Source organism: Haemaphysalis longicornis, unplaced genomic scaffold, assembly GCF_048455015.1.
Source record: "Haemaphysalis longicornis isolate Haplotype H1 unplaced genomic scaffold, Haemaphysalis longicornis Haplotype H1 scaffold_12, whole genome shotgun sequence".
Classification (NCBI taxonomy): Eukaryota; Metazoa; Arthropoda; class Arachnida; order Ixodida; family Ixodidae; genus Haemaphysalis; species Haemaphysalis longicornis.
Genome location: NW_027526225.1, coordinates 82,452,151 through 82,476,149, shown reverse-complemented (window position 1 = coordinate 82,476,149; position 23,999 = coordinate 82,452,151). Strand labels below are relative to the sequence as shown.

The window sequence follows — 23,999 nt, the reverse complement described above, 5'->3', positions numbered from 1 at the left end:
TAAGAACATAGCAAATAATTTATTTACAGCCACAAAGTTGCTTCTGTACAAAACACTTATCGCACAGACATTTAGTGGCGCCATTATCTGTGCTACATACAAAGTGCGCACTATGTTTGTATTTACACTATGTACAAGGGGCGGCAGCTGCACAGGGACTCCCCACCGAAAAAAGAAATAAAGAGAGAAGAAAACACTGCCGCCATCTCTGCTAAAAAAATAAATTAAAAGAAAAAGTAAGAAAAAAAAAAACGGTAGGGAGATGTACTTGAGATTAGGATTATAGCGCTGCACCGCAAATGCAAGAACAAAGTGGAGCGACTCTTGTGGTCCTGTTGACGAGACAGTCAGGCCTCCACCGGTGCAGCGGGCCCGAAACACACTAGGAACTGCCACACTCCACAGTCCTTCTGGTGCACCAACCACAATTAATCTTCGTTGTGGAAGACTAGGCGGTTCACGTTTGGACTCGCAGCTAAAAACCTTGCAATGGCAAAAAGAAATCTGATGTCACGCGAAATAAAACTTGCAGTGGCAGCTACTAGTATCCGCCCGCAGTCTGGGCATTGTTCGGGAACTTCACCGGACCGAAAGCTGCGCCTAGAAGTCCGTGCGGCTGGGTTCAGATGTGTGGGGGCAGTGTGTCCCAAAGTATTTGCCGCGCGCTTTCCGTTAAGTGGTCGGGGAAGATGATGTCGAAGCTGACTATGAGGTCGCCACGCTTTGTTGGGTCCTTTGGGTAGGGCAAACCATGTCCCTGTATGCGCTTCACGGTGGTGGGTTTGATCACGTCCGTCAGCTGAAGAGGAATCTTCGTCTTCGCGAGCGTCGGGACATCCACCTTCACTCCACAAAGAGCCTGTAAGTAAACAAAACGCAACGGCATTTAGCATTCTGTCCGCCCATCGCTTCAAAGTTAGTGCTGAGCGTGCAGAAGCTACCTTTCGGAAATTGGACACTATACTCTTGAACAAGTTAAGAACGGCAACGGAAGTTGCCGCTATGCCTCATCTCCGCAGCCTGACGTTACTCCGCAAGGCACAAGTAGTGCGTTACTGGCAATATTCTGAACATGGCACGAGAAGTTTTTGCAATTTTTTGACTTAATGTGCTTATAAACTACTGCAGCGACAAAAAACAAACTACGAGAGGAAAGGCAGATTCATAGCAATCTCCTTCCAAAACGCGTGCGCCCGTTGACATCCGGGTCAGTCGCTTGGGCACATGAGCTAGCTCTGTTCTCAACTTGTTCCAAAAGTTTTATTAATGTTGTTAATGAAATTGAACTTTCAGTGCATTATGATACCCGCTTTGCAAGTTCTTTGTTTAGTCAGACATCTCTACATACTGATTCGCGGCAGATTAGAGGAGGATCTACGAATTTAACGAGGATATGTGTGGAGTCAATATTGCGAGATCGGAAGCCAATCAATTGCAGAAGGCTAAAACTTCCTTCGGACATACAGCCTACCGCAGGAGATTCAATTTGCAACAGGAAATACTTACATCTTTGAGGTTAATCTTGGCCACGTAGCGAATGTCAGCCCCTTCCCTCTTGAACAGCGGGTGCGGCTTGTCGCGGATGATGAACACGATGTCCGCCGGGATGGTTCCGGGCAACTGGTCCCCCTCCCGCTGGAAGGTGATCTTGGTGCCGGCCTTCCAGCCGGGCTTCACATTGATCGTCAGCACCTTCTCCTCGCGCTTGGGCGTGCGGCCGTCCGGTCCCATAACTTTGCGGCTGATCTTCATCTTCTTGGTGCAGCCGCGGAGAACCTCCTCAAGCGTCACGTGCAAGTCGTGCTCGATGGCCGGGTCCTGCCTGCCGTGAGACTTTCCGCCGCTGCCGGGCATCCTTGCGCCGGCCGTGAAGCTCTGGGAGCGGAACGCGTTGCCGCCGGGCCGTACGCCGCCCATGGGGACGCCGAAGGGATCTCCGTCGAGGTCCATCTCGTCGTCCGCGCCACCACCGGGTCCGCCGAAAAACATGTTGATGCCGCCGCCGCCGCCGGGGCCACCGCCGAAGCCGAAGAAGCTCTCGAACGGGTTGTCGGTGCCGAAGAACTGCGCGAAGGTGGCCCGCGGGTCGCCGTGGAACGAGTAGGTGAACGACTGGCCGCCCGGCATGTTGGGTCCGCCGCCGCCGCCACCACCGCCGGCGTTGCCCTTGAGACCCTCCTCGCCGAATCGGTCGTACACATCGCGCTTCTTCTTGTCACTCAGCACCTCGTACGCTTCGGCCACCTCCTTGAACTTCTCCTCCGCTTCGGGGGTCTTGTTCTTGTCCGGGTGGTACTTGAGCGCGAGCTTCCGATAGGCCTTCTTGATGTCGTCTTCGCTGGCACCTTTGCTGATGCCGAGGATCTTGTAGTAGTCTTTACCCATCGTATCCTGTCAAAAGAGGAGAACGCGGTAAGCGCGACGGTCCAGCAAACAAAAAAAACTGCGAGAAGCAGCGAGCAGACGGCAGCACTGAAAGCTTAAGCACCCAGCCAACAGCTGTGACCCGACATATGGGTACGCATGCCAAAACTGCGCAAACGGGGACGATTCCGTCACGTAGTACCCAAATAGCCTTCGCTACACAAATGACAAAACTGAGACAGCTAAGCACATGCATGTCCCCACAACATGCTCGCCCAGCCCGGTGTCCCTCATCGCCAGTGAATACGCGGTGTGTCGCAAGCAAGAATCGAGACTGGTTCTGCCGACGCAGAGTAGCCTGCGCGACCGCTCGCTGAACGGGCGATAAAACGGTCTCAATGTCATCGAGGACACTCAGTGTTAGCTGCAGTAACACGGCAGCACTTTGCTCAATCACTTACAGGCCAAGCTCGCTAAGTCGCATGCAGCGGTGTCTCCCAAGTACTGTGCGAAAAAAAAAATTACTCCTGATCGAAGCTTCGCGTCGGTCAGGCAAAAATTCTTTCGCAGGTCATAGCTCCGCAGGCACTCGAAGGTGGCCTGGTGTTTACTACGGGCACACTGCACTGCTGCAAGCGCGGATAAATGACAACTGCATTTCAAATTATTACAGCTAACCGCTGTGAAAGCAGAGACCTAGGCTAGTCTTCGCTGGAAGCTAACGCCTAGCAAATGGCGGGAAGGGTCACGCAGTTACTGAACAACCAACATGCTCGAAGTGGTGTACGTACACGGGCTGAGCGTTCAAGCGAAGCTAAACTAGCCTGCGACTAAACGCTGGCTACCGGGGCCAAAATGACGAGAATTTGCACAATCTCGCGCGCACGCCTGACCTGATCGAAAAGCAACTGCCAAGTAACAGATATAGCAATAACAGGTGCAATAACAACAGATTAATTAATGTCCGCTTACCTCTGATCGTGTAGAGTTTGGGTCACAATGTAGGCACTCTTCGAAAGTAGTAATCCGAAAAAGGTGTCAGAACACAGAGCTCAGAATGCTTTCTTCAACTATGCGACTACTATGCGGCGAACGGGTATATACGTCGGAAACAAGGCTTCCAGAAACGTCTCGAAAACTCGGCTCATGACGTCTCGCCGAACGAGTGACGTCACAGTCCGGAAAAGCTTCAAGTGCCGCCCTCGAGCGTCTGACGAGGCAGTCACTCCGAGGCGGCCAGCCGACGAAAAGCGATGAGCATATAGCCAGACTCTCTGTGAGAACCTGTGCTCACGAATGCTTCGCTATCCTGGGTATTTGAGTAGTTCATGGCTTCGCAACAATTTTTAAATATTCGGTTAGGTCGCGATAAGATTTGCAAAAGCGACACGCACGGACCGAATGTCCCGTACTGACGGTACTCCTATGCCCGTCGTATAACGTTTAGATGGGTGCTCTTAAAAATTGGAGGATTGAACAAAAGAGGCGCTGCAATTTCTTTCACCATCATCACCATTGTCGTCATAGAAGCTTCGAGAATATTCTGGAAAATTCGTAACGTTTAAAATTCAGAGTTTTGCTCCAAAGTTAGAATTTTAGCACAATTTAACCGCAAAAAGCAAGAAATTAAGCTAATAAAAAAAACTTCTGCTTGCTTTAAATCTTGTTTTAAGTATTATTGGGCTCTGCCGCTGACTATGTTGCGGAGAAGAAAGGAGTCCGTCGAGGGTACTTGTGCGAGATTTCCGTTCTCCGTCATGATTTCCGTCTTTCAGCATGGAGTTTTAGCCTGTCTTGGCCAATCCCAGAGTTACTCAATGTATATCTGGCCGATCCCCATGAGTGGGTACGCCTCTTTACTTGTATGCCACAACCTTACTAGCCATAACGACCTCTTGGACGACGCAAGTTCCCCCGGACAGTTCCCTTTTGTACAACCCATGCCACCGAGGCGACTTTTGGGGACATGTCCGGGTCTTCAGTCAGCACGAGTTCGCCACATGGAGGGCCACGGGTACTATTCGGGTACCACTTAGGATGACCACCTGTCCTTCGCCGCTGGACGCACGGTCGCAAATAGTACTCGCGCAATAAAAATAACGAGAAAACACCAACAAAGCAACTACTGGTTTGGTCGCGCCTTGAGCAGGAAGGAAGCCGAGCAACTAGAACGTTAGGGCACACTCACTATCACCATCATCACTATTGATATTGCGACGTAAGCGGCACCTGGAGCAGCTTGGCGGAAACTGCTGAAACCACAAGCACGCCGCCGCAGATTCTTTGGCCGCTCTCCCATTTCTGAGATCAAAGACTCGGCGGTGGACGCGGCGGACAGTCTCCTACAAAAGCATCTTCGCTATCGCTCTACCTCTCGCCGCGATACTGCTGCGATAACCACTGCCACAGTACGGCCACCACAGTCTGATCATGGAGGTAAGCAACGCTATTGCATTCTGTAGAACGCCGGGCAGAACGGAATCAAGAACGATGGCGTAAACAAACGATCGTCTCGCTTAACTAGAACGTTCCATTGCTAGCTATGGCGTTTTCCTACTAAAATACGAGTGCACTTTAAATTTTGCATGGTAACGTTGAATTAAGAAGCCACAATTGACAAGTTCCTCATTGCCGGCCGCGCCAAATGTGAAAATTATACTCTTTGCAACGCGTTATCTTTTAATTTCGCCGGGCAACCCGAAGGCAGGCCCGTGCTTTCATCTTATTCGCCGTTCGGAAATCGAGCGCACGTCTTCAATATCCCGCTATCGAGGGCACGCTATCGCATTTATCGAACTTTCCTCGTCGCAGTTGAAGCGCCGTGCACACTCAATTAGCCTGCGCCGACACCGCGCTTTTCGTCGAAATCAGGGGTTTTAGGTCTGCACCCGATGTACCGGTGAATCTCTTCGTTTGCCTCGAAGGAAATCCCGCATTGCGCGAGTGGTGTTAGCGCCTCACCCTGCACTCAAATAATTTTCCTTTCTCTGACGCAGGTTTTTCTCTTGGGTTTTCTTTCCCACGCGAGCGCAGCGCGTCGCCTTGAAAAGCCTGCCCGGCGCGTTAACGTGTTCTTTCCCCCTCGTGTAATCTTTCCCGGGGCCCCCAGTTTCCTCGTTCGGCCGTAGCCGCAGGAAAGGTGCAGGCAGTCGCCGCTTCGGGGCCGGCGGAACTACCTAGCTGTACTGCCGGAAAGCTGGTTTCAGGTTCGGGCAGCTGTAGCTGTGCAGATCCTCGCCCCGTACGCGTTCGGCACTCGGCTCATCGTCGGGAACATGACAATAAAGGCCTGTGACGGCGGTACGTGTCTCATGCGCTCGAGGCGAGCGCAATTAAAAGGAAACTTCCCTGTCCCGTCCATTTCCACAACACTTTCGTCGTCCTTGTCAAGCGCGCTCAAGCAATTAGGGTGGCCAGTCACATTGGCGTCGCAATAGACCTGCGACATCAAACGTGAAAAATAAAACCTGAGAGTGATTGAACTCACAGGGCTGTCTTAGTTGCCTCTACAGTGATCACAAAGATGGTTGTATCAACATAATATCACAACATTTCCTTTTCTTAGGGAGCCTGGACCCGCTATTGGAAGGAGAACTTACTCCACCCTGGAGATTTCCCCTAACGGGCAAAATGAGCCCCTATCTGTAGCTGTTGTACACTGCAACTGTTAACAGTGCATTCACAGTCTATATCTTTTCTTTTTTCCCCACGAAACTGCCAGAAATTAAACACATTTCTTAAGGCACCTATGTGCTGCGTTTAACCCACTTTTTCTTTGCTGCGATGACTTTTTTTTTATTACGTGTGTGGCAATTTTTAATGACTATCCCTTGCCTCCATGTGGCCCACCAACCTTGAAGATCGAAGTTGTCCAGGGGTCCACCAACAAGCCGGTGGCCAAACTTCACGGGGTGAGCAGTGCTTGTTTACTCAAATAGAGCGCTCCTCCTCTGCTGTGACTCCCTCTGCTTGTGCACTGGCATACACTGCAACGTATTATTTCATTCAAGTTCTCCGTTGAAAAACGTATATTTCGCACTCCAACTATTTCGCACGTGTGTGGTCGTGCTCGTGGTAATACAACACCTTTTTTTCCTGTGATTGAATACTGGAAATTAGTCGCACGGATTTTGTCAATTTTTGCAGAGTGAGAACGGTGCAACAAGGATGGCACACATCAAGAATGGTGCGAACTAGCTTGTAAACTAGTACGCTTCACGAAATTGTCGCAAGTTGCCCAAACTTCCACTTTCGCACATTTCCGGAGCTGCGAAAATGAGAGAAATTGAAAGGAACTGTCCAATGGATTGTATCGGGCTAGTTTGTGCAATTTTTTAGAACAACCCTGAGTGAATGACAGTAAACTTGCTGTGCTACCAGCTGTGGACTCTAAATGGTTCCTGTTCACTTCATGTCTTCATTCTGAAATAAGCTGCTGCCATAGCACTGAGCTCAGTGAATTTGTGGCAGCCTGCTGCGATAACAGGAGAGTAAGAAGCGAGAAATTCACAAGTAACGTTGGTGGCTAATATTAGGAAAAGGTGTCTGGGATGTTGCCACGAATCCCAGGAAAATAATACAGATGCTTACGTAGCGAAAAAATAGAGCACGCTTTATCTCTAACTAAAAGATGGGAATGATTACTGTCTGGTTCGTTCCATTTTCTTGTAAGCAGTTTATAAACTTTTGCTAGTAACGCTTGCGACAACTGCTTTTACTGCATTTCATTACCGTGCCCTTGCTCCTGCGACTTTTTAAGTGCAGAGCACTTTAAGGGCTCGCCTTGTCGTCAAGTAGAGCCACGTGGCGTTCCGTTGTAGTGGCTGTCGTCGAGGCGTAACTCGGAGGCTTTGAAAGCCAAGCGATTTATATAGTCATAGATGTTTGAAACACTCGAACCGCTCGCGCTTGTCATACATCTCCCCATTGTTTAGCGCAAATAAAAGAAAACTGCAGGTACATTTGAGACAAAATATGCGTAATTAACCGGCAGCGTCCTCGTTCATTTAGTTAGGAACGCTCGTTGGGTTGGTTTTTACCATAGTAAGCGAAAAAAAGTGGCAGTGCAACGCCGGCCTGTGCGGGAGGAAAAGCAAGCACAAAAAGAACAGAACTTCTTCTGGCGCAGTTTCAGCCAGGGGGCGTGCGAGCACTGCGAAGGCGGGAAATTTGAATTGCATTGGGTGGCAGCAGTGAGCGGACAATGGCGCTACAGCCCATTATGGCGAATCGCTGCTCTGCACTTCCGACAGCTTTCACATTGAGTGGAAGGGCTTTAATTTTTTTGTGTTGCGTACTTTGTACTGATTGGCTGCACATTTTTATAATGCCCCTTTGACCTTCTACAGCTGACGCCGAGTACGACGGTCTTGGACGTGAAGAGGCAGATCTACCGCACACGTAAGTCCCCCTCCCCATCCTCCTGTTTCGAAAGAGGCGAACAGAACATCCCTCTGCCTGCCTTCCCAACATTTCACCAGATGTTCTCCGTGGCAGCTCTGGTTGCAGCCAACACAACTGTTTTTTCCCTTTATTGCAGAACCCAAGCTGTACCCGGACAGGCAGGCGTTGAAGAGTGACCCGAGTGAGTGACCCGGTCTTTTCACTTGGCTTCTACTTCACCGGATCGCGTACCAGCCAGGGTTAGACGTACCCTTGCACGTGTGTTCTGACGGAGGCGAAAAGCAAAAATGCCCGTGTGTTTGAGATTTCGGCGCACGTTAAGGATCCCCAGGTGGTCAAAATTAATCCGGATCCCTCCACTATGGCGCACCTCATCGCCCATGAAGCGTCGGCGCGTTAAACCCCACAATCGATCAATCAACGTGTGTTCTCAACAAGAAATACTTTGGGGTCAAATTTTCATTATGTGCATCCTAATGTGACATGGCTGGACGTAAAAAATTAAATTTGCGGTAGCGAACTGTTTTTTTTTTTTTTTTTTTGACTCCAACAATTTGGACTGGCTGGATATTGCGGACTTTCCCGAGGAACCGACAGTTATCCTATACGAGTAATGGCCCACGAATTTTCTGACTGCTCTTTTATTCGGACTATTTTTCGTTCCCCTCCATGTCCGAACAATCAGTTGGCTACTGTACTCTGGGGTGTGTTTTCAAGTGCAATTTCGCGAAGCAAAACTGCTAAGAAGCAGCAAATCAGGGGAAATGTTTTGAAGGCCCCGCAATATGTGTCCTGGTTTCACTCAGCACTACAGTACTGAAAATTTACTGTCTTATTAAGGCAGCCAAGCCCTAAAGATAGGAATGAGTTCTTTTGGTGAAGTTTGGCATTGTGTCAGGGACGTCCTGTATAAAGTAATTAGTCAGAGACAACCTTTTGTATAAGTTGAGCTTTAGAGAGGTAGCAATTTTCACCATTCTCTGGAGCGCATTCCCGTTGCTGCAGGACAAGTACAATTTTTGCCTGCTTGTATGTTGTTCAACCGTCTTAACTTGGCATGTTGTTACCATGTACAACCTTGCTTTAAGGAGACATCAAAGCGAGTTCTAAAATGCATATTTTCAGTAGTCAATTAAAATCTCTTCTCTAGTGACAAAGTGCACTCCCCACAACCATTTGCTGATTTTGGCAAAGGCAACCCAGTGGCAAGCCCGCTGGGCCAAATTTAGCACATGGTTATTATGTTCAACCTGTGCATGAACAAAGTCAACAATTACCATGAAATTTTGAAAACTGGCATAGCATGAAAACACATAGCGAACATCGTTACGGTAGTTGTTGTGGCGGCCAAAAAAAGCTCATGGTGTTATATCCTCTGTTGCAAATTTCAGATAAACAAAGGCTCAAAACTGTCTAGATAGTCAAGTAACAAATTAGATGGTGTAAACTGCGCAGCGCAGATGCAAATAAGGCATGGGCATATTCGATGTAGTGTGGTTAATTCAGACCATGACAATACAAGAAATTGACAGAGTGGATGAGGCACGGACAGTTAAAGCACTCCAGACCTAACAAACTACTCTCCTGGACAACTTATTTGGTGTCCAGCCTTCTTTTCTTTTTGCTCTCCTAAAACAGCAATTACAGAGCTGTTAATTTCACTTTGTAGGTAACCTGTAATTCACTGGTCCCCTGCTTTGTCCCCCACTCCCCCTTGGTGCCACATCTTGGGCTGGTTTTCAAACATCGAAGCTCATGCGTCGATCCAAGGACGCAGTAAGCTGAACGGGCAACCAGGCGTCCATTTCTGGCTGGTACAATTTTATGGGAGGGCTTCATTGCGGGCCTTGGACCTGTAGCCGCAATAGGGAATAGTGTCTTGAATTTAGGGGTGCAGGCAATTGAAACATCGGTTCAAGCACTGCTTTAGTGCCTTGCTAACCTGTCAGAAAGTCAAGTGTGCCACCTTTGTAGGAGCTCACGGCGTGTTGCTCGAGAGCTGTGCAGTTCGAGGGTTGTAAGGAGCCCTGCTTCTTGTGCAGAGGCCAAGGCACTGAAGGATGAGAGCACACTGGGAGACCTGAGACTGCAGTCTGGTGACCGGCTCTACCTCAAGGACCTGGGACCGCAGATTGGCTGGAAGACCGTAAGACAACTCACACTCTCTCCCATCTTGTGTGCAAGGTTTAACTGCATTAGGTAACAGTATAGTAAGCAAGGGCGTTTTTTGTCCGAGGGCTGCTCTTTGCATGCAAGGCTCCAGTTCCTGGTAGGTTTAAAAAACCTGTCTTCCCTTCGTCTAAAACATTAAATAACAACAAAAGCAGTTCTTGTTGAGCAAGGATGCACGAGTGATGATGCAAGCCCACTGACTGATACTAATGAGACCTCGAACAAACTTGTCTAGCAGTAGTGCCTCGCAAAAACCATGAAAAGTGCAGAGGAGGGAAACAGCATTGCAAATGGTTATTTGAACCACTAATGCGAAAACTCAGCGGGGCTGTGATGATGCTGTGCTGACATGGTAGTACAGCAACATTGGGATGACGCATGCCTTAAAAGTTTTAATGCCACTAATTCGCTGCTACTCGCAAAAATCTAATGCCTTTCGCTGGAATGTCATTCTTGGATTAAAAACTCATTCGCCTTCACGAATGCCTGAAATCTGCCTACTCTCGAATGCGATGAGCACCGAATGAAACCAACGAAACTCTCAGCACCAGAGTGTTGACGCGGAAACGTTGGTGAATTTAGAAAGAAGACCTTTTGTGCACTCTTAGTGGCAAAGTTTCAAAGAAGGTGAGGCTCACTAAAACAGCATCAAAAGGGAAAACTTCCTGTTACTCGTCGTTTAAATTTTTCGGGTTTGGCTACCGCTGACAGGTGACAACAGCTGCTGATGCCACTTTTAAAAACAGCTCGCAACCTTTTTAAGAAAACACTATTTCTCATAACATTTTCTTTCACAAAAAAACATTTTTAAACTTTGTAAGACATTTTTCGCTACGTGAAAAGCTTCTGAAATACGAGTGCATTTCTCTTTTTGGTCATCATCACCATCGTGCTGAACACATTTAATGCCTTCGCGTTTCTGCGTGTAGCACAGCCTGACCAGTTAATGTCATTTGGTATCTTTAAGGCCTTAAACACTTCATGTCATTTTTCGTGTACATGTGACAGGGGTATAACACAGTTGTGTGGTGATGTTGGTCATTCGCTCACCATGTTCAGTGGTAGTGGTAACCCTGGTGGCTTTGCCAGGTCCATGTCATCTTGATAAGGATGGCAGGTTTCATGTTGAAGATGCTGGCAACTTGCCAGTCGAAATTGCTATTTGACTTCAGCTGCAAGTTTGAATTCTCCAGCACATTTGGAAACCCCCTTCTCCCACCTGCCACCCCTGCACAGCGCCTGACTGTGACAGGCCCCCAAATTTCAATGTGTCTAAAATTTGCCTCGATATGCTTCTCTAAGAAGGAGCTTGCAGCTTTTGGATGTCTCGCAGGAGACGTGATCCTAAATAGAACGGTCCTCAATGGGCTTGTTTGTGCAGAATTAGATTAATTTATAACAGCAGTCTCGCAATCTAGTGATCATCGGAAGCAGAATTCAGGATTCGGCCCAACTTTTTTTACTTCAGTCTCAAGACAACTTGAAGTGTCAACTCGTTAGTTCTTAATTCTTTCACACAGAGCAGCAACAAACTGGATTTGTAATAGAACCGTGGGATAGAACCGTTGTAATAGAACCAGCACTGCAAAGTGGCGATTAATTTCACCACTGCACAACCACCACCACCACCAGTGATCACAATGGAAAAATTCCCCCGCATTTCCCCGAGGGGGAGAATGTGAAAGTGCGAATGCACGGTTGTCGGCCCGCTTGCGGCGCTTGCGCTCGGCCCCCGCAGCCCACCCCCTCGCCGCCTTCTCTTCCATCTCTTCCATCGGGTTTGTAGTATCACGTGTACACCACGCAGTTATCAAGCCGCTATAACGCCGCTGAGTCACCAACGCACGCCGCTGACGACGTAGTTTGAATGCGTTAAAGATATAAGGCGCGTTACTAACACTGATATCAGCGTCGCGTCCGTGGCTTAGTCGGTAGAGCGTCGCGCTGCGGCCGCAAAGTCCTCGAATCGAAACCTGGCGCCGGATGCTGATTTTTTTTTTATAGAGAGAGGAGGACTGCGTTAAAGATATAAGGCGCGTTACTAACACTGATATCAGCGTCGCGTCCGTGGCTTAGTCGGTAGAGCGTCGCGCTGCGGCCGCAAAGTCCTCGGATCGAAACCTGGCGCCGGATGCTGTTTTTTTTTTATATATAGAGAGGAGGACTGCGGACGCCGCCGCCGCCGGCGGTGGAAGGTTTGGGGTCGCTTATAAAGTGCATTCGCACTTAAAACTGCACCTTTGTTTTGCTGTTGTGACCACTTCAAAGTTTTAAGTATGCAAAGCTCATGTTCTTCTGTGAAGGTATTTCCTTTCTATTCTGATGCTCCAAGTTACAGCCACAAGGGAAATCTTCCCGGCCTTGAAACGCTGTCTGTCGGTCTCTGTCTGTCATCTGTCGTCTGTCAGCTAATCTGTCGTCCTCGTCGATTGCGGTGTGGCTCACTGGAGGCCTCCTCCTTCCATGCCCCCTCTCCTGCCCTTGTCCCAGGTGTTCCTGGTGGAGTACTTTGGTCCGCTGGCTCTGTACCTGCTCACGGTGGCCCGCCCCAGCTGGATGTACGGGCAGTACGCCAAGCGCCACCACATGGAGATGGCCGTCAAGTGGGTTCTCTCTCTTTGTCCCTCACTTTTCACTACTGGCCGGTCCGGCCTCACTCCACCACTCTCTTCCACCCTGCTCCAGCGACCCATTAGTGGGACACCTTCCAGGGTGCACAAAGCAAGGGAAGGGAAGCTGGTTCACTTCACAACCTGCTAAGGAGGGTGGGGAAACGGGCCACCGAGGTGACAGGGACAGAAACAAAACATGACTTGTAGAGTGTTTGTTTTTTGGGGGGGCGAAGCCCTTTAGGGGCTGGGGCTGTTGGCGTCTCATGTCGTCGTCGTAATCATCGTCTCATGTAGTCACAGTACTGAAACACTAGGAACCTCGTTTAAGCCTCGCGCTAGAATGTAACGCGCATTAAAAAAACACCGGGACACTCGTTCACGCCTCGCGAGTGCTTCGTAACGCGTATGAAAAAAATGCTGAGACACTCGTTCATGCCTCGTGCTAGAGAGCTTCATGCTTCAAAGACGCGAGACTTTTCCAGCAAAGCTGTATACCTCTACCCCCCAACGGTTTCGTCGCCGTTGGCAAAAACGCCAAGGCCCCAAGAATACAGTTATACAGTGCATGCTTCGCCCCTCTCCAGGTTTCACGTTAGTGGAGATGTCCCCGGGATTTTTTTTTATGTGGTTTAAAGTAATCCACTGTTTTTCAACTTGGCACTCTTCATCAAGAACCCCCCCCCCCCTCTCTCTCAGCCTGTCTTACGTGCAATTAGTTTGCTGTCTACGTGAAGTAAGGAAGAAAAAGAAAGGGGCTTGTTTTGTTTCACTTGTTCATGTGAGGACTTTTGGTTAAACAACTACGGGAAAGTGTACTTGCCTTCATGCAAATGTTATGTGTGGGTTTGTGGTTAGTGGTGGAATTTACATAGGAAATATGTGCTGCGGGGCTGTGCAAATTCTTTTACTATGTGTCGGCCATGTTTGGTCGGTACCGAAGCAAGTCCTACTGGCGACTGAAATTTCCTTGGTCACGCAATATCTAGTCAAGGCAGTCAAGTCCCTGAAGAGGAACGGTAGTGATACTACAGAAGCTGGCCACATATCAGATATAGTTTTCAGTGATGTACGCTAGTTGGTGCCTAGTCAGGAGATGTGAATAAGCCTGTTAGTGTTTTCTGCCGGCTAGTGTTGAAGGGGTTATGTGCGTAAGTGTAGCCATTTTTTTCTTTCAAATTTCCGCTTTTTCATAGAACTTTTGTGTGTGTTTTTGTGGCATAAGGTGTTTTTACTCAGCAGGATTGATTTCGTGACCTCTGTTTAAGCCCAGTTGCATTCAGACGTGGTCACTTACCTTGAAAAAAGGGAAAGTTCTTCTTTAAGCACGCAGGTTTTACCGGACAGAAAATGCGTGATTTTATACATATTGAGTGAATTTTTTAGATGCTTCTGCTTCCCGCCAAATTCCAAATGCCCTCACTGCCGAGTGTAGTTTATTTTTCATCTTTTATTTGCTCTTTGTGCTTTACGTGGAAAACTTGGTGTTATCCGGCACTGTAGCATCCGTGCGCTTTCAAGATGTCGGAATGGCTGTTCATCATTAAGTTTCAGCCCCACTGTTTCCATGTGTGATAAGGTGTGATTGAGTGTGTAATAAAATGCTGGAGAGTGCTCTTGAGTTCTTTGCCCCCCCCCCCCCCCCCCCCCTACTCTAAAGTTGGCCGTGTTTTGGGGTTCGAGCGCTGTTGTGGTGCCTTCTAATCCTCCATCCTTGCCCTGCAGGGTTGCTGCTGCCTGCTGGACCGTGCACTACGTGAAACGGCTGCTGGAGACGTTGTTTGTTCACCGCTTCTCACACGGCACCATGCCCATCACTAACCTCTTCAAGGTACGCCGCAGCCTCCTTCCTCGCTTATTGTTTCGCATGATTACTCCCCGCAGTCCACGAAGGTAGCCCGATGTCCCCGGGAAGAAAGCCACCAGCCTCAATAACAAAGTGATCGCGGATCAAAACATCACTTTCGTTTTAAGCTAACAAATTCTGAGCAGAATAGCGTGATCTGCAGCATTGAAAAAGTAGTAATTTCTTTGTCAGCTGATTTGTGAAAATAAGTGCAACAAGGCATCTATGCCTAGTGCAGGGTCGCCTATGAAACATTGTAAGAGCATCTTGCATACCTCAGTACAGAAAATACAGATAGGGGAAAGTATTTCTGCAATACTGCCCGGCCCTGTCAGACGTGGAGCCCACACATGGTGCCCCGTTACAATTCCTTTCTCTCCTGTCCTGCAGAACTGCTCTTACTACTGGCTCTTCGGACTGTACATTGGCTACTATGTCAACCACCCGCTGTACACGGCACCTGGTAAGGAAGGCTCCCCTCTATGAGTGCCAGTGAACTGAGGCGGGATGTGCGAAGTCACAAGTAGGGGAACTTTAAAGTGTGTGTGGAAGAACTCCCGGGTTCCCCAGGATTGCCGCTGTCTGGCAATCCTGTCAGGTATGTTCGCTAGAGCTGAAGGCCAACAGATATTTCACACTGTGAACGAGACTTCTAGGTGGTTTAGTCGTTGCTCCCTGACGACGTTTTTGTTCACACTAGAACTTTCTCACAGCAGCTTCCAAAGCAGGCATCGGCAATCTCTGTCGCTACGAAGGTAACTCGTTGCAATTCAGGACCCACGCAATTGCTGGTGGTACAACTTTGCAATAGCCGACCGATTTTTTTTGGGCTTGGAGGGGAACGTAAAACAGTCGGAATAAAAGAGCAGTCCGAAAAATTCGTGAGTCGTTTCTCCTATGGCACAACTGGCGGTTTCTCGGAAAAGTCCGAAATATCCAGCAAGTCCGAATTTCGGAGTCTGAAAAAACAGTCGGCTGCTGTAATTGGAGAAATACATCGCCTGCAACCAAAGGTTTACTCCTCTGACAAATACGCAGCGTGCGTCTTTTTTACACCACCATTTATCTGTTGCCACGGAAGCTTTATACGGATTCTGCATTGCATAGGTTGGCAGGTGTGGCCGTTTTTTGAATGGCATTGCTTTGACTATTTCTGTGGCCGACCAAGTAATGGAGGCATAATCCTCCGAAACACATTGCATGAGCTTCTGAAAAGGGCCGAGCTGAAGGCTTGATACGACACTGTGTTTGGGGGACGCGCTTGGCAATCTGCTGACATCCCACTTTTCCAACACAGTCCTTGGACCCATTCAAGTCTTTGGAGGCCTGACTGCGTTTCTGGTGAGTGCTCGTAAAACGCATTCAAACAGCATTGCTAGCGTCTGCATAGTGTGGCCCGTATCCGCATGCACAACAGCTTCAGGGACACATGCAACAACTTAAACTCCTATATTCCGTGTGTTTTATATTTGCCTTAGCCCTGTCCTTTCTTTATGTGCACGCAGTTATACTTTTCTCTGAACCACTGTACTTTCTTATCCTTCCGTCAATCATGTATCGTTTTTTTTTTTGTCGTTCTTTTCTTGTTGTATAATTGTCATAGCCCTGTCTTTTTTTTATGCACACGCAGTTGTACTTTTCCCTAAATCTGTCTATTTTGTTATTCTTCCTTCAATAATGTACAGTTTTTTTTGTGTGTATTGTTCTTTTCTTGTTTAATGTGTTTATTGTACGCGATCCACACCTTGTCCAAGCCTTGTCCTTATCTAATGCCCTCGGTCCTTTAAGGGTCCGAGAAATGAAATGAAATGAAACGCTTCTAAAATAAGCATCAAATCTCGGCAGTGTGTTGAGGTTCTATTTACGGCAGTACTAGTGATATTGTGTGGGGCTCATTGCAGTAAGTGGGTTTCATTTCTACTTCTTATTAGTATAGCCAAATGGAAAGTATGTTTGAGTAATGCTTTGAAGTGCCTAGTTTGCCGGCTTTGAACATTGGGTACTCTATTTTCGCACGTATAACCCACACCAAAAATGCGAAAATTGCAGGGGCAAAGTAGGGGCGCGAATAATACGCGAGATGTTTCCTTTAGTGCAGCTTCACGGCAGTGCGCGTTGTGTCGTGAAGCTCCTACGCAGTAACACTGACTAAGCCTTCCATGGCAGCGATCGCGCAAAACATACAAGGACAAGGAAGAAAAAACAAGGACGAGCGCACTCTAACAACTGAATTTTATTAGTTCGACGAAAGATTTATATAAACCCACGAATGAGCGACGTGAATGGTGACTTTCACCTTGCAGTCAGTATATTCTATCTGCTAAATATGCGCTTTTTCTGTCTACATAGTACGTGATGTGTTGCTTGAGCAGTAGCTTTGGTGCAGCCTTTCTGAAATCAAATGTGTGGGCAATACGCGAGGATTTTTTTTTTCTTTTCCGGTGGGCAGAAAGTAGGGGTGCGGATTATATACAGGGGTGGGTTATACGCGCGAAAATACGGTAAGCTAGGGGGAAGAGGAAATAAGGAAGAAGAGGTCTCTTCAGCAGTGTATGGAAGCTACATCTTTGACCAAGTTGCAGTAGTTTTCTGACTTCCAGGTGCAGGTCTAGGAACGAATGCTTATCATAGAGATATAGTCAGCAAATGGGCAGAGTTGATAACTCATCGTATGGGTTATACCTGACGTACCCATGTCATTAAGTGTGAATTGCGTGAAGTGTTCCCAGCATGGTTGCGTCGTGGCGTTGGTGGCAACTTCGAATCGATGCAGGTAGTTCTAGCTACAGCTTGGTACTGCTCTCCAGAATAGAACTTTGTGTACAAGCAAAGCTGTCCCGTGGGTGCAGATCCGATTACATACTGTGAATGTTCACTTGCATTGCTAGTATGAGTGGCTGTCACATATCTTCCGCAATAATAAGCCTCTTTGGGCAGGGAGAACTGGCTCAGAAATCTTTGAAACAGGATCCGTAGGTGGTTTCAAAGCACCTTCCTTTCTGTTGGTGCAGGTAGTCAGGCCCCACACTCGCAGCATTCACAGATTAGTGGGCTGCTGATAACACGTCTGCGCTGTGCGTTGTTTCTTAACTGGGACTGGAACTGCTATGAAAACAAAATAACCTATGCAGGTGGCAAAAAAAAAAGTGTGCGTGCCTTGCCGGTGCAGGCGACTTGCTTGCCGAAACTTGTCACACGGTCCAGCCCTTATCCATGCCCTTGTTTCTCTTCAGTTCGCAGAGCTGGGAAAAAGTAATTAAGCGAGTGTCAAAAAAGTGTGTGTGCCTTGGCCGGTGCAGGCGAGTTGCTTGCCGAAACTTGTCACGCAGTCGGGCCCTCACCCACGTCCTTGTTTCTCTTCAGTTTGCAGAGCTGGGAAACTTGAGCATTCACATGGCACTGCGGAACTTAAGGCCCCCAGGTGAGAAAAGCCCCCTTTTCTTGTGAAGCTCCGTGGCGTAGCAGTCTTGTTTCTTCTGAGCAAAGCGCCGGTGCATTGGCGGAGGATTTAAGTTGGCTTGTGCGCTTCACTACTCCAAAGAACAACACCTCAGAGCACTGGGGAGTTCAGATGGAGGCGACGAGCAGAAATGCCCATGTGTCGAGATTTTGGCGCTCAATAAAGATCATTAGATGGTCGAAGTTACCGTAATTACCCGATTCTAGCGCGCTCCCGATTCTAACGCGCACCCGATTTTCCTGGCAAAAAAAACGAAAAAACTTGCACCTCCGATTGTAACGCGCACGGAACTTTGTGAGCAAGAAAAACGAATGCGAGAGAAACGGGCGATTTATTTCTCGAAGTAATCTCGCTCATCTCACTCCTCGTCGCTCTCCGCTGACCACAACATCTCGTCCTTGGTGCCGTGAAGCGTGTTCGCGATGCCACAGTTTTGAATGAACATTCAACCATGGTTGATGGGATCGTGGCCCACGCCTCGCACACCCATCCCGCGGGCTTCTCCAGAGGCGCATGCTTCAACTGACTGCTCGTTTTGAACGCGTGAGAGCCGCTGCTGCCATTTCTGTTATCAAGCGCGCAAGTGGAACGATTTGACGATTTGTGTGAACGCCGATAGAAAAGCATCGGCGCCTATGCTTCCTGCGTCCGAAAAAGTGTTGCTAAAAGAGCTAAAAGCTTAGGCCCCATTTGAGATGGTGATGGCGATGGGTGGGACGAAATTGCCGCTGTTTCGGCAGTTTCGGTTTCGTATCCAATTCTAACGCGCATGCGATTTTTCTATTTATTTTTCCGGAAAAAAGTGCGCGTTAGAATCGGGTAAGTACGGTAATCCAGAAACCTCCACTGTGGCAAGTTAAACCCCATAGTTTGAATTTTTTGAATTTTTTGTGCGGAAAATGCAATACTCAGCAAAATTCTGTCAATGCATAAAACTGTGCTACCAAGAAACTTTTTTAAAATGTAATGTGAAGGTGACATTGTACAGGCACGGTGATGGGAATCTTATTGATGCGACTGTGGGGATGACACGGTATACGTAAATGCCCAATGCAGCGTTCATTATCCATGCAAGAGTGCCAGTGGACTGTGCTGGAGGGAGGGGGGGTGCAGTTGTAGTGGCACACATCAGGCACGATCATGACAGTACAGCAGCCACTTAGCTTAAAGGTTATTTCAAAAGAAAAGTTTTTTTTGCTTCGCCCATTACAAGAGGCAACCTTTTCTGCAGTACTTGCATCCGGCATACTGCTTTGCCAGAGTTTTTTGTGGAAACAAAATAACTTTGTATATTACTTGCGTTTAAAGTGCAAAAGAAGGGTCGCACAAAACGCACATACCATGCGCATACCCACAAAATGCACATGCCTTGCATACCACTTGTGGTGTGCATTCAAGTTGTGCAAAAAGTGCAAAACTGTTTTGCAGGAGTTAATGAACAGTGTCAGACAGTGCACAAATGCACTTAGCTGGAGCGAAGTAACTGACTAGTGGCAGTTTCCATTTCAGGCTTGATAAGGTGAGGAAAAGTGTTCTTTCTTTTTTTTTTCTTATTTGACCATGACTTAGAACTGTGTGCAGTCGTTTTGTGGGAGAAAACATGATGGGCCAGTAACGTTTGAAGCTAGTAAAAACATCATCATTTTGATCTTTCAGGTGCAAATAGATACAACCCAACTTTTTTGCCCGTGGTGTTCCGCAGATTTACGCAGTAAGGAACCGTATCTGATACCCAGGTGCTCAACAACATACTGGAAAAGGACTCTAATTTATTGCATACCTCATGCTTCTTTCTCCAAACGAACTACAAACTGAAGAAAGTATGATGTTGTATAAGTGCCCACAATATTTGGGTATTCCTGTCTTAATGCCTGTTCAGTAAGCAGTGTTCCGTATTGTTTGCGAATTGGCTAAAAATTTGTTTTATTAGTTTTTTTTTAATTGACATGTTTGTCTGCACTGCCATTCGAGCCCTATGAGCCTTTGGTAGGCCTGGGGCGGTATTCTCGTAACTGTCCCTTTTGAAAACGTCCCTTTTGAGTCCCTTTCATGGTGACGTACTTCCGGTTAAGCAGTGGGCGTTGGCAGTAGGTTTGTTGTGCTTGTGTTACGTCACTTCCGGTTGTTTGCTTTTAGCCAATCAGGGCTCGCCAAAAGGGACACTTTTGAAAGGGACGCAAAAGGGACAAAACTCGAGAATACCGCCCCTGATCTCTGTACACTTCTTCTTCCTGTTGAAAATGCTGTTGCTATTGCATTGTGAATATGAACAGCTGTGGGCTCGTTCCATACCGTGCGGTGTGATGCTGTTCCAACGCGCGTGTGCCTGTGGTGCAGGCACCAAGGAGCGCCGCATCCCCGTGCCGACTGCCAACCCGTTCACCAAGCTGTTTGACATGGTCTCCTGCCCCAACTACACGTATGAGGTCATGGCCTGGGCGTCCTTCACCTTCATGACACAGTGCCTGCCCGGTGAGGCTGCCCGCTCTCGCCAAATCAAGTGAATTAGCTGAGGGTGCATGTGTCGTGCCGTTCAGGAGCGTTTAAGGCCAACTGCACTCGAAATTTTGACCCCTTGAAAACGCTGTTTCCGTACAGTCCGCCGAAAAAGAAAGCAACATGCAAAATACAACAGCTGAAATACACGTGCGTGGCCGCCGCAAGCGTTCAGCAAAAATCATCGATTTTGAAACCGAAATCGAGGAGAGCGCGGCCATTAAAATGACGTTGCAGCCGTCCAGCGAGGATCCGGACAGCTGCAACATCCAGCGAGCGGTCAGGAGCTCAGGAGCAAGCCTGTGCGCAAGCTTTACGCGTACATGGGGCAGCAAATGGGTTAAGCGTTCGCAGCAGAGCTTGACCGGTTGTCCAGCTGCATTGCATGGCTGGCCAGAGGAAAAAAGCCCCACACGGCTGGAGCGTCACAGGCTGTTTAGGCGATTTGCCGGCAGGTACAGCGTGGTCTGCGGCGTAGCTTTTTTAAATGCGTCTGATTGAATAACGAGGCTTTCACTGGGCTACCACTCGTGTCCTAGCTGATTCGGTTGTACTTACTGCACATTAAAAATAAATTTGGTCGAGATGAAATTTGAGTGCAGTTGGCCTTTAAATCCCACTTTGAAGGCTGCAGAAGCTCAGAGGTTGCAGTCAAAAGTAGTGCATGTCGATATGTGCATCCCCTCCTGCCGACCTTGCACTCTGTCAAGTTCTTCTCAAATGCACCACTCGTGGGTTTGTGGATTCTGAACGGGTTCTGGCATAACCCAAGAGCTCTTTCCACAGCAGAGGACGGTTGTGTGCAGACTTGACCCTCACTGTCCGCTGAATGTGTTTGGCGCACAACACTGACATCGCACTGCTTGCACTACGAACACGCTCATGGTTCTAGACCAGAGCAGGGGCTAGGCAGACCGGACAATATTGCTTCCTTTAATTGTTAAGTAAACTGTGTGAAACTTGTCAGTCTTCCTGCTTTTTTTTCCCTGATTTCAAATATGCCATTATATTTTCAGTTGGTCAAGTAGTTCTCAAGATAATTGGAGACAATTAGTCATTTTTGGAGGAACAATAGACAAAATAGTGTTGGTCATAAAACTGAAATCTTTGTATTTTCCAATACGTGAACCCTGGTCAATGCACTTAGAGAAGCGTTTTTATGATGCATTGCTTGGAACTAATTTTACAGCTCACTGAACTTTGGTGCTTCAAATGGGTATTCGAAATATAGTTCCTTGTGCTGGTGCCAGCAAAGTTTAATCAGCTGTAAAATTAGTTCCAAGTGATGCATCAAGAAACCGCTTCGATTATTGCATTCACTAAGGTTCATGGTATTGGAAAATACAAAGATTACAGTTTTATGACCAACACTGTTTTGTCGTCTATTGTTTAACCAAAAATGGCTAATTATCTCTAATTATCTTGGGAATTAATTGACCAGCTGAAAAAATTATCGCATATTCAAAATCAGTGGGGAAAAAAGCAGCAAGGCGGACAAGTTTCACGGAGTTTGCTTCAAAATTAAAGGAAGCTGTTTTAAGAGCCACGTCCCCCCTTAAAGACACTCAGAAGTTCTGTCAGAGTGTCAGGAGTATGGGAGGTGTTGGAGTGGCGACACAGCATTTACCACTAGGACAAGTAAGCTTCTCCAAATTGAGCTGCAGTCCTGCGTTTTGGTATGTAGTGACTATGCGTGTGGAGTTTCTTAACTCCCTCATGCTCAGCTGCCCGGCCCCCTATTCCCTGCCGCAGCCGGACTGTTCACTTTGGCCGGACTCTACCAGATGACCGTGTGGGCCCTGGGCAAGCACCGGCAGTACAAGGCCGAGTTCCCCAACTACCCTCGCCAGCGAAAGGCCATCCTGCCTTTCGTCATCTGAGCAGTCCTGCCCTCTTCTTAAGTTTTTCCTTGTGGTCAGCTCGTCTTGACTTGTCTCAGCTCCTCTTCGTCTCGTATGCAGTGTTGTTCGGGCCTCCACCGTCCTCATCTACAAGACAGCATTCCAGTGGCCAAGCATCGGGGGACGAACAAATAATACTCGACCACCTCCTCCTGCTTTGGTCTCTCTTCCGGTGTTTTTGTGGGGGCTTTAAAATAAAACTGCATTTTTCACCTCGTACGCAGTGTGTTCTGTCTGTGCATGAAAAAAGTAGCTTACTTTTGTGAGGGGAGCACTCAGGCGGTGCAGCTTTGTCAAATCCAGAATGCATATCAATCTATGCCGCTCTTTCTCCAAGACGGTTTTAGTAACTCTGAAAGCAAGTCTGCAATTAAGCCTGGAGGGCTTGGTCTAGCCTGGCTCTTGTAACAAAAGAAAGGAAGGCGTCATGCACTACTGCAGTCCTGTGCTTACATGAGCGCAATGCCTGTTGGGACCCCAAATCTGGCGAGGCAGAAAACGCAAGACATCGGTGTGGCGTGGTCGGAGCGGCAGCTTGTGGCCAATAGGCCATCCACCTTGGAATGACGGTGACTTTTACTCCGTGAAATGACTTGCATGAACGCAACGGTATGAGGGCATTACATGTGGGACGTGCGTTCATAAAGAGCCACTCAGGTGGCTCTTTAAATAAGAAAAAAAAAGGCCTGGAATGTAACCGGGCCAAAATTGGCGTGGATGACAACAGCCACAAAACTAAAATGATGTTTATTAGCCATTAGAACCTGCTCGGGTTCACTCAACGTAGTCAGCTTTAATTGTTGTTTTTGGCCTTGCAGTTGCCACACTCACGTGAGCGAATATTTAGCACTGTCAGGTGCCTGCGTTACAATCCTGAACGTTCAAAGACGATAGGCTTTCTTTAGCTTATGTGCGAAAATTTTGGCCTGTCTGTAGTCGGTCTGGGGCGTAGCCATAATTTTTGCTTGGGGGGGGGCTGAGATTGCACCTCGGCCTCCTCCATAGGATTTTCCAAGGTATTAAAAATGTGTACAATAAATACATAACTACAAACTGAAAATGCATAACTATAGCTGTCAGGGGGAGGAGGAATAAATGTTTATTCCATGAGCGCTGGTGCTGCTGTTAGGGCACCCGCCCGGTGGGGGGCGTCCGTAGTCCGGGATGGCTAGAGTCACTAAATAAGCTAGTGGCTCTAGGGATGCCGTGGCCTTGGCTGGCAGTCCAGGCCCTCTTCACCAGCATGCGCTGGGTCCCAGGGTCCGGACTTTCCAGGCAGGCCACCCACTGCTCGTAAGAGGGGGAAGGGTTGGGGGTAGGCTTGGGGTGCACTTCCATACTTGGTGGTCCAGCGTGCCAGGCAATTAAGGGACAGAAATTACAAGTGGCCGGGATTTGGTGGGGTAGGTCGCGTGAAGAAAGGTGCGATGGGGAGAGAAGTTTGTAGTCTTCTCGGGCTGGTGGCTTCTTGTCTGGATAGCTGGGGATGCGGAGCCGGGAATATTCTGCTTTGGCGATAGTAACAAAAATATTTTATTAAAAAGAATATTCGAATCTTACGAAAATTGTGGCAGAATTGCTATCACTGCTTGCAATTTTCTGTTCTGTTTTCTTAAGAAGAAATAACATTTAAAGAAATATTGAAATGTAGAACAAATATGAAAATATATCAAACATGGAAGTAAGCCATACTAGAATCACATAGGGAACACCGCACCCGGCACTTAAAACGAATGAAAAAGCAAGAT

At 47.9% G+C, this 23,999-nt stretch overlaps 2 protein-coding genes across 2 annotated transcripts; one reads left to right on the top strand and one right to left on the bottom strand.

The window, feature by feature from the left end:
• Window positions 1–3,535, bottom strand: LOC144162876 (dnaJ protein homolog 1-like). The gene is made up of 3 exons (XM_077693590.1): window positions 3,337–3,535; window positions 1,507–2,391; window positions 1–859 (listed from the first exon to the last, which is right to left on the bottom strand). Exons 2-3 carry the CDS (start codon window positions 2,383–2,385, stop codon window positions 623–625), a joined length of 1,116 nt encoding a protein of 371 aa, XP_077549716.1. The 5' UTR covers window positions 2,386–2,391; window positions 3,337–3,535; the 3' UTR covers window positions 1–622.
• A 1,086-nt stretch (window positions 3,536–4,621) lies between these two features.
• Sc2 (trans-2,3-enoyl-CoA reductase Sc2) lies at window positions 4,622–22,470 on the top strand. The gene is made up of 12 exons (XM_077693593.1): window positions 4,622–4,800; window positions 6,225–6,275; window positions 7,713–7,764; window positions 7,904–7,948; window positions 9,810–9,913; window positions 12,430–12,542; window positions 14,274–14,379; window positions 14,785–14,857; window positions 15,692–15,735; window positions 17,758–17,815; window positions 20,192–20,326; window positions 22,103–22,470. Exons 1-12 carry the CDS (start codon window positions 4,795–4,797, stop codon window positions 22,228–22,230), a joined length of 915 nt encoding a protein of 304 aa, XP_077549719.1. The 5' UTR covers window positions 4,622–4,794; the 3' UTR covers window positions 22,231–22,470.
• The last annotated feature ends 1,529 nt before the right edge of the window (window positions 22,471–23,999 follow it).

Bases quoted from the DNA above. Each gene is read 5' to 3' on its own strand.
- LOC144162876 (XM_077693590.1), bottom strand. From the start codon at position 2,385: ATGGGTAAAGACTACTACAAGATCCTCGGCATCAGCAAAGGTGCCAGC. The intron at 860-1,506 runs GTAAGTATTTCC...GTTTACTTACAG, and splicing joins CCAAGATTAACCTCAAAGAT to GCTCTTTGTGGAGTGAAGGT.
- Sc2 (XM_077693593.1), top strand. The intron at 7,765-7,903 runs GTAAGTCCCCCT...CCTTTATTGCAG, and splicing joins GAGGCAGATCTACCGCACAC to AACCCAAGCTGTACCCGGAC. The intron at 17,816-20,191 runs GTGAGAAAAGCC...CCTGTGGTGCAG, and splicing joins GCGGAACTTAAGGCCCCCAG to GCACCAAGGAGCGCCGCATC.